This window comes from Hyaena hyaena, unplaced genomic scaffold (genome assembly GCF_003009895.1).
Source record: "Hyaena hyaena isolate Hyena2069 unplaced genomic scaffold, ASM300989v1 scaffold_182, whole genome shotgun sequence".
NCBI lineage: Eukaryota > Metazoa > Chordata > Mammalia > Carnivora > Hyaenidae > Hyaena > Hyaena hyaena.
In genome coordinates, this window is record NW_024080814.1 from 1,720,556 (window position 1) to 1,739,495 (window position 18,940).

The following is an 18,940-nucleotide window of genomic DNA, read 5'->3' on the forward strand; positions in this document are numbered from 1 at the left end:
TCTGTTTATTTTTCCTTCTTGTTGTGTCCTTCTCCTGTAAACTATGAGAGCAGGGACTTTGCCTTATTCCCTGACTGGGAGGGCCTGAAAGTGTCTGGATGAGCAGATAATGAGTGTTTGTTGACTGACAATAATGCACAGGCTTGGAATTTTGCAGATAGTGAAATATGGGCTTAGAAAGGTTAAATAACTCGTCCAATTAATAAGTTGTTGAGTTCGGTTTAAAATTTCAGTTTTCTCCGAGATGAAGTTTATGCTGTCCTGTAACCCAGAAGTCCTATCTTAGGAAGCCCTAAAAAATAAACCGGAACTTGGCAGTTTGGCTTGTTAAGTAGGGATTTACCTAAAACTTTACAACTCAGGGGCAAAATCATTTCTGTGCTTCAACTACTCTCTCAGAACACAAAGAGGTGCTACAATTTAACACAGTTCAGATATGTAAGAATTTGTAATATTGGGGAGAGCAAAGAGGATGATATTTAAGAAAAAGTCAAGAGAACACTGTTTTTATAAAGCAAATGTTCAGTGCATTTACAAATTGATAAACATATTCCTGTAAATGCAAATATTCATTACAGATCTTCCTTGACTTATGATGGGGTTACATCTTATAAACACCTCCTAACTTCCTAACTTGAAAATATCATACATCAAAAATGCACTTAATACAACCTAACCTACCCAACGTCCTAACTTAGCCTAGGCTGCCTTGAATGTGCACGAGAACACGTACATTTTGGGCAAAATCATCTCACACAAAGCTCTTACTCATTAATAAAGTGCCAAATATCTCCTGTAATTTATCAAATATCATACTGAAAGTGAAAAACAGAATGGTTGTCCGAGTGCAAAACCCTCACGATTGCGTGGCCGGCTGGGAGCTGTGGCTCGCTGTCACTGCCCAGCATTGTGAGACAGGATTTTAGTGCATATCACTAGCCTGGGAAAAGGAAAAGATCCAAGTTCAAAATTCAAAGTACGATTTTGTACTGAATGTGTACCGCTTTTGCACCATTGTAAAGTCAAAAAATTATAAAGTCAAACCACCATAGCTCAGGGACCTTCAGCATAGTTACATTTACATAACACTTTACAATGTGTAATGTGCTCTCAAGTATATCAACTCATTTATTACCAAAAACTCTTTGTCAAAAATTTATTACCAAAAGTTCTCTTCATTATTTATACATTAGATACAAAAAGTAGTAAAAGGCAAAAGCAATTCCTTAATTAGTGCTTACGCTGCTGAGAGCAGTGAGTATTTATTGAGTATTGGATGGTATGGTTAACCTTACCATACGGGTGTAATTCTTACCCCATCTCATAATGGGGATGTGAGGTCAGTAAGTGGAGGCAGCTTGCCCAAGGTCACACAGGTACATGGGGACAGAGCCAGGAGCTTCAGTGCTGACATGCGACCAGGTGTTTGCGATGCTCTACTATCACAAATCAGTTTCAACAAGCATTATTTGTTTTATGCCTCTAAGACACAAAATATGGATCGAAATGCTAATTTAAGTTGTACATGAAACAAATGCATACAGTTTTCACATAACTTAAAAAGAATGTAAGGAGATCATGAATTAAGTTAGTAAGGTTTTAGGGGAAGTCCTTACAGAAAAAGAATGCTTCCTATCATATGTTTGTCTCTTTTTCCTTGATGAACGCTCCAGAAAAGTGCTACAGTTTTACGAGTTACTATTGAATATGTTGAGGCCACAATCAGTTGTGGATTCCTTCTGTCACCTTCAGTCTTGCTGATAGAACTTCATAAGCAGTTAAAGTTGAAGCTGTGCTCAGCTGTGAATGTACCATGTATATCCTGTTAGGTTTATCTGAATAAACTTCCTAAGCTTTTAAAAGCTGAGGTGCTTTTGAATGATTTGTATCTGCAGAAATTGCTGATAGTTACCTCCATTGCTACACTTTCTCCTAAGTTATGCGGAATTTAAAATTGATAGGAAGATACAGGGTCTTAAATGGTAATAAATGCAAATTCCCAGGCAATGTCATAGGCAGAGGCAGGGACTACCTGGAATGTACCGCTATCATCCTCTCCTCAGTGAGGTCAGTTAAGGCTGATTTAGGAACAAGTATGGATGGGGATCTCTGCAATAAATGCACACCGTGGTGTTCCCTGAGATTTGAGAAACGTTAGGGCCATTAAGACCATGAAAAGTTTTTTTTTTTTTAACTTAAAAATTTTATTTTATTTTTGAGAGAGACCAGAGCATCAGTGGGAAAAAGGCAGAGAGAGAGAAAGAGGGAGACAGAGAATCCAATGCAGGCCCCAGTTTCTGAGCTGCCAGCACAGAGCCCGCCATAGGGCTCGAACTGACAAACCATGAGATCATGACCTGAGCCATACACTTAAGTGACTGAGCAACCCAGGCAGTAAAGTTTTACTTGCTCTCGGTCAGTGCCTGTTCCTCAGTTTACTCTTTTACGTAAAACACAATAGCACATGTTAGAAGTACTTTGAGGCCATGTAAAGTTTTAAATGCTCTTGGTCAGTGCCTGTTCCTCAGTTTACTCTTTTACATAAAACACAATAGCACATGTTAGAAGTACTTTGAGAAAAAAGCATCCAAAAATTACTTCCATATTATTTCACTTAAAAAAGAATTTTGTTCCATGTGTTTCATAATCTTCAAATGATTTGGGGGGATTAATGTTGGGTACTTTGTTGGCAACAGAATCTTTTTTCCAAATGGAAATTCTGTAAAATATCTTCTACAAGTGGTTTGAATAATGAACATCAATCTTCAAGCCAATTTTGCCCCCAAAACTTGAACATGCAGAAAATAGTAACCCTTTGAGAAGACAAACTCAGTCTTTGTTAAACAAACAAATCCATTTTAATCTACCTAGGGTGTTGTAGTTGATTGTATGATGAGTTTGACATAATGCACTCCTGTAATTCTGGTTTTTAAAAATGTCATTATTACTTTTAAATAATTAAATCTGAATAAGTTACAAGATGGGGCAAAACATTTAAAAAATTTTCACATATTCTTTGATTCATTGGATTTATAATGACCTTTCATTATCTGCAACATATTATGTTAGTTGTTTGGTAAAGCAATCTGTCAAAATGTACTTCCTGTCCTCAATGAGTTTTTAGTACATTGAGAGTAAACATAACGTGTACAGAGATCACAAAGCAGAATAAGTATCTTAACTAGCAGTGCTAAGTACCCTATCTGTTACACAATTTAGAGGAGATAGATAGTGTCTAGAGCCTTGGTAGGTACTCAATGAATGCATGAATAAAATAAATGGATACACGTAAATGAATGAATATCCTACTCTTGTCATTGGATGCATAATACCTTATTATGTGCCTATATTCTAATTCATTTAAGCCTGTTGCTAGATATTTATTTTATTTCAAATTATTTTGCATTTGAGGAAGAAAGAGGTAAATACCTAGGAGTAGAATTTCTGGGTTATTTATTTATTCCTTTATTTATTTAGTTTCATATTTTTATTTAAATCCAGTTAGTTAACATACAGTGTAATATTAGTTTCAGGTGTACAGGATAGTGAGTGATTCAACACTTGCAAACAACACCTGTGCTCAGCACATGTGCCCTCCTAGCCCATCACCTATCTAGCCCATCCCCCTACCTACCTCCCCTCCAGGGAATCTTCAGTTTTTTCTGGGTATTTTAATTTTGACAGACACTGTCCTCTGAAGAGATTGTTTAATTTCGTGTTACCAGTGATGTAGGAGAGCATCTTCCTCCTCGATAACATGTTGTCACCAAATTCTTAGATCTTTGCCAATCTTAAAATGTCATTATAGATAATCACAAATACTGTTATAGAAAATATCATTATAAATAAAAATATTGTTGTATATGTGTTTCTGTTTTTATGAATGAAGAAAAAATCTGTCCATAGGATGGAGTCCTTGGTATTTCCTTTTCTGTGGACTCACTGCTTGCGTTTTGCCTACTTTCTCTAAAGTTTTTTTTTTATCTTAATACTTTCTCAATGATTATAACTCTTTATTTAGTAAGGAAATATGTTCTTTGCCTATAGGTAACAATTTTTTTTTAAGTTTTAATTTTTCCTTAGAATTTTTATTTAATTTTTTTGGCATGTAGAAATTTAGTTTCTTTTAGGCTTTTTAGCTTTTCTTTCATCTTCATAATGGCCTTGATCAGACTGAGATTTTTTTTTTAAATTCCCATTGAGAATTTTCATGGTTTTGGTTTTTCTGTCTGTTTGTGTTCTTGGTGTGGCTGTTTACAATTTCAAGCTCTCTGGAATATATTATGTTATAAGGTAGAAGGTATGGAGCCAACTTTATTTTTTCCAGATGACCAGTCAGGTGTGCCAATACTAGTAATTGCATAACCCATAAAATTATAAAATTATTCAATTTGGGCATTAATTGAGTGTATGTTGAGTGCCAAACAGGAAAGATGCATTTTGTATCTTTATTGTTCTTCACATTTAACAGTCAATAGGGACTTACTCTGGATATTGTGACATGATACAGAAAAGACACCACACTGCCCACCCCGTCACACCTTCCTTGTGCACCGACTGTTCTGGTAAACAGGAAAGATGCATTTTGTATCTTTATTGTTCTTCACATTTAACAGTCAATAGGGACTTACTCTGGATATTGTGACATGATACAGAAAAGACACCACACTGCCCACCCCGTCACACCTTCCTTGTGCACCGACTGTTCTGGTTCTTGTGGGCCCGCACAGTCGGGCTAGACAACCAACCAGGTGTTCTAATTAGTGCCGATACTTTCTGTTGCTTTTCTCCCAACCTGTCAGTTTAACTCTCTAAGCACTTTTTTTATGGCACCTATCACTGCAATATGTATGTTCTCAGAGATTCTGTTCTGGCAGACACCATCAGTGATTTTTGTCTAATTAAAAATTTTCACACAATAGGCAATATTTAATGAATAATAATTAGAAGTAGATTTCGATTATATCTTAGGATCACTGCAAAAACTAGTCATATCCAGAGAAGTTTCAGAATTTATAAGCCTAATTAGTAGGTTTGCCAAATCATCAAAATACCTGTGAATCAAGCAAGGTAGCTCATTTTAGAGAACTAGCTATCACTAGGCAGGGCTCTACAAAAGATAAATGCATTAATAACAACCCATTTTTTCTACCATTCGTTTTTTTTTTTTAAGAACTCCATATACTTAGTCTGACAAAGTATCCTTAACAAGGTATTATCCTAATTGCATTCTAATTTCGAAGAGAAATAGGAGGAATTCTTTTTTAAATGTTTTAAACTTTAACGTGACTCATTCCATCAAAGCACACAGTTGGAGTTAATGCTACAGGCCAGAAAAGTGACTGGCTATAGTAAATTCATTAGTTCTTTCTTAATGAGAGAGAGGGGGGCAGGGAACAGCCAGTAATCCAAAATACAGCCTAGTTCACATTTCAGTATACTGTACTATTTATACCAGAATTTTCCTAATTTAGTAAAAATAAAATAAGTATGGATTGTATTTTTGGTTGCACTCTAGTTATTAATGTTTTTGTGAGATCAGGAATTAAGTCTTTTCTTTTCCCAGTCACAATTTTCTTTTCTGCTTTAATTTTTAAACAATATGTGGAAAGCTAATTAGCATTGTCAGCTTTGCTTTTGAATTACTATTTATAATATTTTGACAGTGCAGAGAATCTATTTCAGGCCATATCTTTAAAGGGATTCATCTTTTTATAATTGCCTGAAAAATTTTTATCATCTCCACAGCTGACTTATTTTAACTCAAATTCTCTTTTCCCCAATTGCATAGTTAATTTTCTTTTATTACTTAGAAATTGTGACTTAGCCCTTGGCTAGAGTTTACCTTAGGCATGACTAAGTAGAGTATTTTAGTCAGTTCATTTATAATGTACAATTTGTGCTAAGACAGGAGACTAGAAAATACCAACGAAAGTAGTACAATTTGGGGAAAGCAAGCAAACAAAAACCCCTTTTGGCAAAGTCTGGGATAGTGAATTCTCCCGAAGTTGGTGTGGCCATGCTGTTGGCCGCAGTGCGATAGTGGCAGCAACATCTGGGGTGAGTGCGATTCTTCTGAGATCGCTAATTAGAAGCCTGCACTTCTGAGACTAATAGAGTGCTGCCGTTGGGCTGCATCTCAGCTGGTGTCATTAGACAAATATTCATTGAGGAATGCCTGGATGGCACAGTCGGTTAAGCATCCGACTTGGGCTCAGGTCATGATCTCATGGTTCGTGGGTTTGAGCCCTGCCTGGGGCTCTATGTTGATGGCTCAGAGCCTGGAGCCTGCTTCTGATTCTGTGTCTCCCTCTCTCTCTCTGCCCGTCCCCTGCTTTCACTCTGTGTCTGTCACTCTCTCTTAAAAATAAAAAAACATTAAAAGAATTTTAAAGAAAGAAAAATATTCATTGAGGGGCGCCTGGGTGGCCTAGTAAGGTTGAGCGTCCGACTTTAGCTCAGGTTGTGATCTAGTGATTCACAAGTTCAAGCCCTGCGTCGGGCTCTGTGCTGACAGCTCAGAGCCTGGAGCCTCTTTGGATTCTGTGTCTCCCTCTCTTTCTGCCCCTTCCTGGCTTGTGCTCACTCTGTCTTTCTTTCTCTCTCTCTCTCAAAAATAAATAAATAAACATTAACAAAAAACGGAAGATATTCATTGAGTACTTCTTTGTGTACATTCTATTCATAGCAACAACACTTCCTTGATGGTCGGTTGTACCTGATGTACCTGATTCCTAAAGGGGAGATACATCCCAATCCCCTCCTCTATTTTTTTAAATGTTAGTGTAAACTTGGCTACGCTATATTTTGAGGAACATTGAAATTTACAAATTTTTATTGTTTTGCTGCTTAGAAAAGAGCATAGAACAGTATTGTGTTCTGTTTGACTTTCGAATGTTTAGAGTAAGCCCAGCTTACGTGTGAAGGAGCCAGAAAAGGAAGAGTCTCGCCAGGACTTGCTCGTGGTGCAGGACTCAGTATTTATACAAGTATGTGCAGCTTGGCGGTGTCGAGGCCGTCTGTCCTTCAGATGGAACAGGAGTGAGGTTGCAATGCTGTGTGTGATGGACATAAACAGAGACATTGTATGGGTTGGAAAAAGGATGTTTATAATGAATATTGGGAAAACATTTGCTAGGGAAATCTGGGCAGTGATACAATTAATTGTTTAGGGTTGCCTGAGAGCTTTATTATGTCTTTAAACTTCAGCTAGAGCTCTTGTTTAAATTGGTAACTTTTTGTATTGGTAGCTAAAATTACCTGTCTTCAAAGAAGTTTAAAGTATCTTTCAACTTCAGAGAATTTTCACCAGCATAATTAGTACTATTGTTGCTTTCATTATACGAGGGAAGCCAGGTTCTCTCTCTCTCTCTCTCTCTCTTTTTAATTCTTTCTTTCCTACTTCCATTCATTTAAAAAAGTCTTCCAGGGACTATCACAATAACTTTATTTTTAAAAAGTTTTGATATTTATTTATTTTTGAGAGAGACAGAGAGAGACAGAACACAAGTGTGTGTGGGGGGGAGAGGGTGGGTCCAGAGAGAGGGAGATGAAGAATCTGAAGTAGGTTCCAGGCTCCGAACCGTCAGCACAAAGCCTGATGTGGGGCTCGAAACCACAAACTGTGAGATCATGATGTGAGCTGAAGTCAAACGCTCAATTGACTGAACCACCCAGGTGCCCCAATCACATTAACTTTAAATAATATCCTTATGTCTCTGTATCTTGATTTCACAGCTATAAATAATGTCCATATTCCACACTGAAAAATGAAGAACTTAACAAATTGACTTTGTTTTTATCTTTTCTCTCCCACTCTGTGTTCTAACTATTGCTGAGTAGATTATTGCTTTTACGTTGTTATGACTTATGGAATTTATATTCTATCTGGAAATATAATGAAATAATTATAGGATGATAGAATTTAAAAATCAGTGATCAGACCTTACAATATTATAAAATGTAAATAATTGTTTTCACTCTATAACCATTAGAGACTAAGAGGTAGTGTGATGATATTGAAATTTTTCCAACTGGAAGAAAATTTTCCAACCATTAATGTCTAATGGATCTTCCTTCATTTGTGTCTTGCTTTATTCTCTTCTCAGTTGCCATGATTTCTCATATTCACATTGACATTTTCTTGGATTCCTGTCCTTTGTTTGAGTGATTTTTCATAGCTGGTTTCAAGAAAAATTTCTGAGACTTACATGTTCTGAAATGTTTTTTTGTTTTTTTTTTTTTTAATTCGGGTATCACTTTTGATTTTCAGTCTAGATGGGTGTAAACTCCTAGTTTCAAAATTGGTTGTCCATTAGCTCTTAAAGGTATTATTGTACTGATTCTAGCATTCAGTATTGATGGTGACAAGTTTGGTGCCCATTCTTTTCTGTAGGAATCCTCTTTTTTCTCTGGAAGTTCTTGCCATTTTCTCATGGCTGTTGGCATTTATATTCATTTCATAGGACCACCATAACAAATATCCAGAACTAGATGGCTTACAACAATAGAAATGTACTATTGCACAATTTTGGAGACTAAAGGTCGAATCAAGGTGTCAGTGACACCATATTCTCTGAAACTCCGTGCCTTTCTCTTAGCTTCCAGTGTTCGTTGGCAGTCCTTGGAATTCCTTGACTTTAAGCTGTGTACATTCAATCTCTGCCTTCATCTTCACGTGGTGTTCTTCCCTCTGTGTGTTTGTCTCTGTTTCCCTTACCCCTTTCTTATAAGGATACCAGTTGTATTGGATAAGGGCCCACCCTAATATAGTATGATCTCACCTTAACTTGATTACATTTGCAAAGTCCCTACTTCCAAATAAGGTAACATTCTTAGGAGGCACAATTCAACCCATGATAGCATTGTCAGTTTTTTACCAGAACATGGTCAATATGCTTATTTAATTCTTTTAACACACAGTGGGCCCTTTCAGGTTTAAGACATAGGTCTTTCTTCAGATCAGGTATTATTGTCATCTATTATTGCTTCCCTTCCATTGTCTCTGATATTTTTTTCTGAAACTTATAAATTTTAGATATTTCACTTCCTGGAAGACTCTTTCTGTTTCATACTCTCTGTTTTGGTCTCCCTTTTCATCTTTTATGCTTTATGTTCTAGAAGATTCTTTGATTTTCCCAGATTATGAACTTGGTCTTTATTCTTATCCTTTTCTTTTTCAGCCAGTTTGAAATGTTTATATGTGCAACTATATTGTAATTTCCAAGATTTCTTTCTTTTTCTGATTTGCTAATTTCTGGGGGTGTAGTATATGCTCACATTTTCTGAGGATGATAATTAGAATTATTTCAATATTTTTTGTACCTCCCTAAATCATTTGTTTGCACTGAGTCCATTTATCCTTAATGCTTGTAGTTTTCCCTATGATTCTCGGTGGTGTGTTCATGGTTATAATGTTCTTTAATGACTGCATGGGATCTAGTGCAGTTTTGAGGGCATTTCTCTACAAGCATTTCTTGTATAAATGACAGGTCTGACCCAGAGTTCTGGGTGAAGGGCTGAATAAATGATATATAGGCTTTCCTTTGGAGTGTGTGTGTGTGTGTGTGTGTGTGTGTGTGTGGAGCAGATGACCAGCTGAGAATACTAACAAGTGTTAAAATAGGAGAGCTTTGCTCAGGGATTAGATAGAGTCTTTTGTATATTTTCTCTTTTTGTTGGAGCTGCCTCTTCTTTCTCACCTATTTGACTCCTTATTTGATGAAGATCTTTGGAGTTACTTCAAGCCCTGTTCTGCTTCTCTGTCAAGTCCCGACACCTTCATTTGGCATTTTCTCCAGACAGGTATTTCACTTTCATGAGACAACATTTCTCCAGTTCCTAACTTTGTCCTCTGGTTAAAATTGCTGCTGCTAACTGCCCTGCTGATGCTAGTGAGAGGGAGGAGGACCTTAGCTTCCCAGTGGTTCACATGCTATTCTTTAATGAGTTGCCCAGATCACTCCCCATTACCACTCTTGGTGTTCATTCACTATGTTCTGAGGAAGACCTGTTCTAACTCTTATCTCTTGTAGAGCGATGTATATCTTCTCCCTTTTCTAAGGGATCGATCCTATCTTTATTCTGCTTGTAAAAATGCCTCAACATTTCTGTTTTCCTGATGGCAACTATTCTCACTTTTTAGTACTGTGACGTGAGTCTGATAAAATACACATTTAGTAAATTTTGGGAAGAAGGACATGTACTACGTGCTCTCTTCAAATGCATATTTTTAAATACTCTTCAAGTTTTTATTTCTTCCTTCAGATGTTTCACTACATGGAATTCTGCATGTGTGCGCATGTGTGTGCATATGCACATGTACATCAATTATACTAATGAGTGGACTGGCAGGATTTTATCATGTTTTCTGTCTCCTTTCTTATTTTCCTTGGCACTTGGGAAAGTACAAATTTGCATGGTTGTTACATACTGTTTTTCTATATTGATGCTGTGTGAAGTTCATTTCAAACATTAATCATTAAGAAATCAATAAGTTCTTAAATGTTTAATGAGCCCAGCTTAATAACTAGTCATAAGAATTGAAATATTTTCAGGTTAAATGCTTTTGTAGTTATAGAAAACAATTTAATGGCAGAGTATAAAGATTTCATTTTTTCCTCTTATTTTTTATTAAATATCCTCTTATTTTTTATTTTATCCTCTTATTTAGTTTTATTGAAATATGATTGACATATAACATTGTACTGATTTAGGGTATACAACATAACTTACTATATGCATATATTGCAAACTGATTACCACAATAATTTAGTTAACATGCATCACCTCACATAGTTAGAATGTTTTTCTTTTATGAGAACTTTTAATATTTATTCTCTTAGCAAATTTCAAATATATGATACGGTATTGTTAACTATAGTCACCATACTGTTCATCACATCACAGAACTTATATTTTTTCTTTTTTATTCTATGCTTATAAGACTATTTCAGTAATGTGTAAGAAAGTTTAGTCAAATTAAGAGAAAAATATTTTAAATCTTTTTCAGCAAAGAATCGTGGAATTGCCATTCCAGTGGATTTGGACAGCCAAGTGAATACTCTTTTCCTGAAGAGCCATTCTAATATGGTGCAGAGGGCAGCCATGGGTTGGAGACTGTCTGCTCGCTCTGGACCACGTTATAAGGAAGCTCTTGGAGGACCTGCTTGGGATTATAGAAACATTATTGAAAAGTTACAGGTACAATAATAGCATGCAATGGCTTACTATTTTCTAACTTATAATTTTTAATATATGTAGTAACACAAATAAAATATGCTTAAAACATCAAATCCTAATTGGGGACCAGGCTTTACTTTACAATTCCCTACCAATACTCAATACTACTCTTTTTAAAATTTTTATTAACGTTTATTTATTTATTAATTAATATCATTTATTGTTCGGTTGGCTAACATACAGTGTATACAGTATGCTTTTGGTTTTATGGATATGTTTATTTATTTTTGAGAGAGAAAGAGAGACAGAGCATGAGCAGGGGAGGGGAGACACAGATGTGAAGCAGGCTGTAGACTCTGAGCTGTCAGCACAGAGCCCGACATGGGGCTCGAACTCACAAACCATGAGATTGTGACCCGGACCAAAGTCGGACACTTAACCAATTCAGCCACCCAGGTGCCCAATACTACTCTTTTTAAAAACATAGCTTCCAGGGCGCCTGGGTGGCTTAGTCGGTTAAGCGTCCGACTTTCGCTTAGGTCATGATCTCGCGGTTGGTGGGTTCGAGCCCCGTGTCGGGCTCTGCGCTGACTGCCCGCTCAGAGCCTGGAGCCTGTTTCAGTCTGTGACTCCCTCTCTCTGACCTTCCGCTGCTCACGCTGTCTCTCTCTCTCCTAGAAATAAATAAAAAACATTAAAAATATATATTTAAAAAAAAAACAGCTTCCATGTGCAAGCTGTTTTGTAGTGAGTTATTTTTAGTGAGTATGTATTACTTATTGTGTTTGATAGTATAATATTGAGTCTTAATATCAAAACAATATCATAATAATAAAATTTGGAAAAATAAGTTACCATAAATTCTCATGTAATAAATTAAATATTCATAACCTTGCTTCAGTTTATCTCTTAGTATTCTCTCATAGTCCTTTTGGCGAAAATGGTGTAACCACCTTTAGTCCCAAATTATTTGGGTAGTATCCCAATCCTGTGTTTGGCCTGGACATTCTGGGACATCATATAAAGAGAGACATTGTATTCATTTACTCAGCCTACCATCAAAAAAATACCACAGCCTGGTGATTAAAGCAACAGAAACATATTTTATTATAGCTCTGGAGCTAGAAGCTCAAGTTCAAGGCTTCCTTCTGAAGCCCCTCTCCTTGGCTTGCAGGTAGCCACTTGGTCACTGTGTCCTCCTATGGTCATTCTTCTGTGCACATACATGTCTATACGCTAATTGCCTCTTATTAGAAGGACACCAGTCATATTGGATTAGAGCCTCCCCATATGAATTCATTTTACCTTTAAAGGCCCTATCTACAATAATAGTCACATTCTGAAGTACTTCAACATATGAGTTTTGTTAGGGAGACACAATTCAACCCATAACAGAAATCTTCCCACCCACATTATTGTAGACGATTTCATGCAGTCAATTAGGGTATGGTTTAAGGAAATTGTTTGGCTTGGAGAATAGTCAAGACATGAACTGGAATAAATATTGCAAGACGTCACATGTAGAATAATTGGTGGAGGTCCAGAGTTTTAATAGCTGAGTGTTATATATGAATAAAAAGACAAGGTAGACTCAGTATGAAAAGCTTAAAGGCTATAAGTCTTTAAAAATTTGGTGAAAATGTCATTATAAGTAATTAAACAGTTACTAGTTTGCAGGAAAGAATTATCGGGAAGAGACTAGAAGAGGACAGATCAGTTAAGAATCACTAAATATGGGGCACCTGGGTGGCTCAGTCGGTTGAGTGTCTGACTTCGGCTCAGGTCATGATCTCATGACTTGTGAGTTCGAGCCCCATGTCTGGCTCTGTGCTGACGGCTTGGAGCCTGGAGCCTGCTTCCGATTCTGTGTCTCCTTCATCTCTCTGCCTCTCCCTACCTTGTGTTCTGTCTCTCAAAAATTAGTAATGTAAAAATAAAAAAATAAAATCCTTTAAAAAAAGGAATCACTAAATATCTCACCCAGGTTGCGGTATGAATGAAATGAAGAAAAAGGGCTTGCATTCCAATAGTGAAGTCAGGGTCAACATACCTGGTGGCTCTCGGATGGAGATAAGAGAGAGACAGTGAGAGGCATGTTAAGAGGTACTGATGTTTGGAGACTAGGTGATGTTAGTAAAACTTTTTACTGCAGGAGGGAAGGAAAGAATACAATAAAAGGAGGTTGGCCATGGTCATTGATAATATGCTGAATCACATTAACAGTCTATGAAATGGGTGGCAAGTTAGGTCTATAATTGGGGATATTAGTTGGAGCAAGGACAGCAGATGGTGTTGCTAAAAGAGAGAATATAGTGATAGGAAAAACAAAGAACATCTTGTAAGAGGCCAGGGGTGGCAGAATGGCTAAGTAAGAGAGACAAAAGGCAGGGTCATAAAGGAGAAGAGTCAGGTTCATGAGAGCCAGATGAGAGAGAGATGGATAGAAGTGTTAGCCAGCATAGAGAAGGTATGCCTTGGACTTCTTTTGGAACACTCCCTGGCATTCATTAAATAAATAATGTCTTTGGTGGAAACAACACCAGCTACTCTGTGCTGGGATTAGAGCTGTGGGCTCTGTGCTCTCAGGCAACACCTTTCCTCCCCCATTAGATGAATGCTTTAATGTTAGGTAATGAAACTATAAGGGGCACCTGGGTGGCTCAGTCAGCATTCGACTCTTGATCTTGGCTCAGGTCATGATCTCAAGATCCATGAGATCAAGCCCCCACATTCGGCTGTGCTCTGACAATAAGGAGCCTGGTTGGGGTTCTCTCTCTCCCTTGCTCTCTGCCTGTTCCCCCCCCCCCCCCACCGCCTTGTGCACATGCTCTCTGTCTCAAAATAAACATTTAAAAATCTGCTATGAATAGAATAAAGCATGGTAACAACATGGTGAAGAAATTCTGGGAGAAAGATCTTATAGCAGGGAGCTCTACTCTGTTGAGGTGACATTTGAGTTGAGATTTGAATAATGAAGAGAAATAATCTATTCAAAGACTTGAGGACAGAGATTTTTATTGGGAGAGAATAGTACATGCAAAGGTACTTAGGAATGAATTAGGTGGGTTTGAGGAACCAACAGAAACCCTTTGGGGTAGAAGTTTAGTGAGCAAAGGAGGAGAAGATTGTGAAATTAGGAGCCCAGTAATGTAAAGACTTGCATGGTAAGGTATTTGGATTTTATTCTAAATGAGATGGCAAATCACTGGAGATTTTTCAGTAGAGGATGAGCATGACGTGATTTACTTTTTATTTTTATTGTTTAAAAATTTTAATGTTTTATTTATTTCTGGGAGAAAGAGTGAGAGTGTGAGCAGGGGAGAGTCAGAGAGAGAGAGAGACACAGAATCTGAAGCAGGCTGCAGGCTCTGAGCTGGCAGTCAGCACAGAGCCCAATGCGGGGCTTGAATCCACTAACTGAGATCATGACCTGTGCTGAAGTCAGATGCTTAACCGACTGAGCCACCCAGATGCCCCGACGTGATTTACTTTTTAAAAGGTCACTGGGTTTTGAGTGTAAATAGACTATAAGGTCCAGACATGGAAGCATTGAGCATTAATACAAGTGAGTCTCTTGCATTAATTCAGGCAAAGGATGATGGCAGCATGGCTTAAGGGGATAGTGATAGTAATGAAGAGAAGTGGATGAATATTGGATATATTTAGTTGTAAGGCCAACAGGACTTGGTATATGGGTGGATGAGTTGTGGGGTGTTGGAAAGAATAGAGGCTATGATATGATTGAATCATTTGCCAAGATAGGGAGGAATGGGAGAATTGTAATCAGGAATTCTGTTGGGGGGGATTTTAGGTCTGAGATACCTATTTGCATATCCATGTGGGTTTGTCAAACAGGCAGCTGGATACGAGTCCAGAGTGGTTTGGAAAGATGCCCGTGCAGGAAATATAAATGTGGCATGCTCAAGTACATATAGGATATTAAAACCATGGACTTGAATGAGATCCCTCAAATGAAAGGGCCAGGAGCTACTGGGAGTTGGCGAAGCAATGGACAGGACATAGGTGGAAAACAGAGAAAACATGATGCCACAGAAGCCAAGAGCAGAAAGTGTTTGACAGAATAGAAGCAAGTGTGTGAAATGCTTTTGCAGTGGTTGGGTGAGATGGGGACAGCTAAGTAAGCACTGGATTTATTAATAGAGTGATGATTGCAGCTGACTTGTACTCCACAGCAATGATTACAAACATGTATCAGGGAGTCATAAGTGGCCAGTATGTGTTAGAGGAGGTTCTGTGAACTTATCTTAAATCCTCACGGCAAGCCCATATGATTGGGAATATAACTGTCCTGCCTTTTCACATGGGGGGACCACAAGTTAGATCACATAGTTGGCCCATGATAAAAATACACAATGAAGACAGAATTCACAGCATAGGAACCCGAGCACAATTTTTTTTAGTAAGCGAAATGAAGAGAGGTAACCTGAAAAATAGTCACCTTTAAGTGACATTTTATTAAATCCAGTCATAGTCGATAGGCAGATTTTCTTCTCACCTTGTATAATGTCTAGCTTATGACTTACATTATTTCCTTCCTGGTAGTTTCTTTGAAGTGTCGTCAGAATTTTCTCAGGAAGCTTATTAGAATACTTGAGGCACAAATGGTCACTTTTGCTAAAAAGGGAAGAAAGAGTTGCACAAGAGTTAACTCCCGAAACCTAGACATAAGAAATAAAGAGAGGTGGTCCCCCATCTGTGTCGCTGTAGCTGAAAGTAACAAAAAGCAATTGATAATCAGTTTTCTGCTTACCAAATATGTCATGGTAATTACTCCCCAAACCATTATTACACTATATGTTAGTTAACTTAGATTTAAATAAAAATAAATAAATAAATAAATCATAAAATACTGCCTTATGAAAGAAGACTTTTTTTGTCTTTTAACATAGTTATTTTAAAAACAGAAAAGGGATGCTTTAGTCATTAAAGAATGTTCAGTAAATTGTCGTTGCCCACAGACCATTTTAGAAACATGTCAGTGAGAATGCTTTCAGCTATAATTAACACAATTTTAACTAACAGTGGCTTAAACAATAAAAAAATGCATCATTTCACATAGCAAGGAATCTGGAGTTGAAAGTCTTCCTGCATTGGTTAATTTAGTAGCTCGATAGATCAGGGCACTGACATTATTGGTCTGTTGGCTTTTAGCTTGAGGCTGGTCTCTAAAGGTCATATGAGGGATGCATCACACTTTAGGTTCCCATTTTCAAGCTGTCTTGAGAGCCATCAGTAGTTTCAAAAGAGCCCACCCCTCCTCCCCTAACACACACTACTGCCTGCTTAACAGACATCACTAGATGCCCTGTTAGCCAGGACCCTGTCACATAATCATGCTTAGACTAATCATTGGGAGGGGAACTGGAGTGACCGTGATTGGCTTATACTAATCAACTATGACCCTAAGCTGAGGGGCCTCATCTCCCTGAGGGTGTTACTGCCTAATTGAGAAACAACATGGGGATTGTTAGTGAGGAGAAGGATAAAGGAAAACTCTTGGTTAGATGACCAATAATGTCTATCAAAAAAATGTAATTTGAGGGGCACTTGGCTCAGTCCCTTGAGTGTCTGACTCTTGATTTGGGCTCAGGTCATGATCATGATCATTGGATCAAGCTCCATATCAGGCTCTGCACTGGGCGTGGAGCCTGCTTGAGATTCTCTCCCCCCTTCTCCCTTTGCCCTTCCCCCTGCTTGAGTGCTCTTTATCTCTAGAAAAAAATTTTTTTAAAAAGTAATTTGAAATAGTATAAAATGTCCAAATCTCTGTGAAGTGCTAATACTGCTTCAAATATCATACCAAGGAATTTCCTCATTGGAAGATATGGTTAGTTCCAGAAAACCAGAAACACATAGGGAGTCTTTTTTTTTTTTTTTAAATTCTTCCTCAAGAATAGTCTCATTTGCTGCATATCTACCATGTCTCTGTTAAAATCCTAGATATTATAGGGCTTATAACAGTGATTTTACTGACTTTTCATCTTGTGCATATATTCTTAGAAATCATATACCTACCCACCCTTCTCTTATCTTGTAAATGAAAAAGGTGGCCCAAGCAGTCAATATGCATATAGAAACCAGACTGTACTTAAAGCACAGACTTTTGATGCCATGGGACATTAGGGTACATCTCTGAAATTCCTATGTCTTATTTCTGGTTAGTATTCTTAGGCCTGTCGTATCTTAAAAGTATGAAATATGATTTAAATCTTCACATGGGCTCTCTTGTGCTTTATTTCTTAGGATGTAGTGGCCTCGTTGGAGCAACAGTTCAGTCCGATGATGCAGGCTGAATTCTCAGTGTTGGTTGATGTGTTGTACAGTCCAGAACTACTGTTCCCCGAGGGGAGTGATGCAAGAATAAGATGTGGTGCTTTCATGTCCAAGTAAGTGGGTACAATCTGAGATTCTGCTTGTGTCACCAAACCAAGATGGCCTCTAACACACTTCTGCTTTTTACTCTGTGGGAACATAATGCCAGTCCACAGAGTATATGAAAAGTCTAAATTCCATGTTAAAATATACTTCCAAAATAATTAACTTGATTCAATTGAAATTTTATTTTGCTGACAGTCAAGTTATATGTTGCTAAAATTAACTAAAAATGAAATGTGTCATTATTGGGTACAACATGTCACATGCAATAATATTTTGATTCTCATTCCTCGCTATAACTATAAGGTGTGACCTTCAAAAAGATTCCTGTTTACAGTCATTTATTTTTTTTAACAGAGAAGAAGGAACGGGAACTCGTATTTACTGAGACCTTACTGTGTGTGTTATTGTCCTCCGTGTGCTTACCTCCTATATCTATCTGCACAAACACTCTGAGAGATTGCCGGCTCAGCCTCATTTTAATGGTGAGAAGGCTGAGGTGTGCTTCAGATGACAAGCTATGACGTCTCGACCCAGCACTCTGCCTTGCTGCCTTCATCTTCCTTATCTATAACCTTCTCATTTACTTATTTCTCTCAGCATTTCTGTGGAATTGTCAGATCTAGTATAGCTGATGTGTTTATCCTAGAATATTTCCATTTTTGTGGTAAATGAGGAATTCTCAAGAGCTGTAAGTTGTGACAGAAAATGTAGCCAGCTCCAGAAAAAAAAAGACTTACCATAATGTTGAGGGCACTTATGGAGTACTTCACTTAGGATGGCCAGTCAGGGGTACTTACCTTCTTGGGAAGGCTCCCTCTGGATGGACAGTTGGAGGAGGCTGCCAACCCCCTGACCATTATCCATCACAGTTAATTCCTGTGTCATTGAGGACATTGCTGAAAGAGGTCTCACACCCCCTTCCATTGACTGTGATGCACTGAGGCAGAAAGGGAAGGACTGGGGACACAAGAAGTATGTTCTTGCTTTTTCCAATTAAAGCTGGGATTTGGGGAGGAAAAAACAAGATATGGAATGAGAAGAACTGACCACAGGAATCATGTTGAAGAATGGGTGGTGTTTCTGTGTTACGGCCAGAATCATAGATTCTCGGCTCTAGACCTTCTAGGTCTTATAGGGACTGGAAAGAATGTGTTTGTCTGGATACTTGCCAGTCTTGTAACAAGAATTTTTAAATGAAGAGGTCCAGAGTATCTGCAAAACTGATGACTGTGGAAGCCATTCGAAAAAAAATTAAGTGGAGATATTGGGTACTAATTCAATATAAAAAATAGGGCCTTTGAGAAATTTCCTTTACCTCCTGTGAATATGTATCACTGAATAGAATACTAATTAAAAAGTT

The 18,940-nt window shown here is 37.7% G+C and overlaps 1 protein-coding gene across 4 annotated transcripts in view; it reads left to right on the top strand.

Annotated features, from left to right (window-relative positions):
* ITPR2 (inositol 1,4,5-trisphosphate receptor type 2) overlaps positions 1–18,940 on the top strand; it is a 501,862-nt gene that overhangs the window by 251,863 nt on the left and 231,059 nt on the right. For all 4 annotated transcript variants that reach the window (XM_039240789.1, XM_039240790.1, XM_039240791.1 and 1 more), the window contains exons 35-36: positions 11,012–11,202; positions 17,446–17,588. In XM_039240789.1, coding sequence (XP_039096720.1) covers positions 11,012–11,202; positions 17,446–17,588 — 334 coding nt within the window. The remainder of the gene's footprint in view (positions 1–11,011; positions 11,203–17,445; positions 17,589–18,940) is intronic.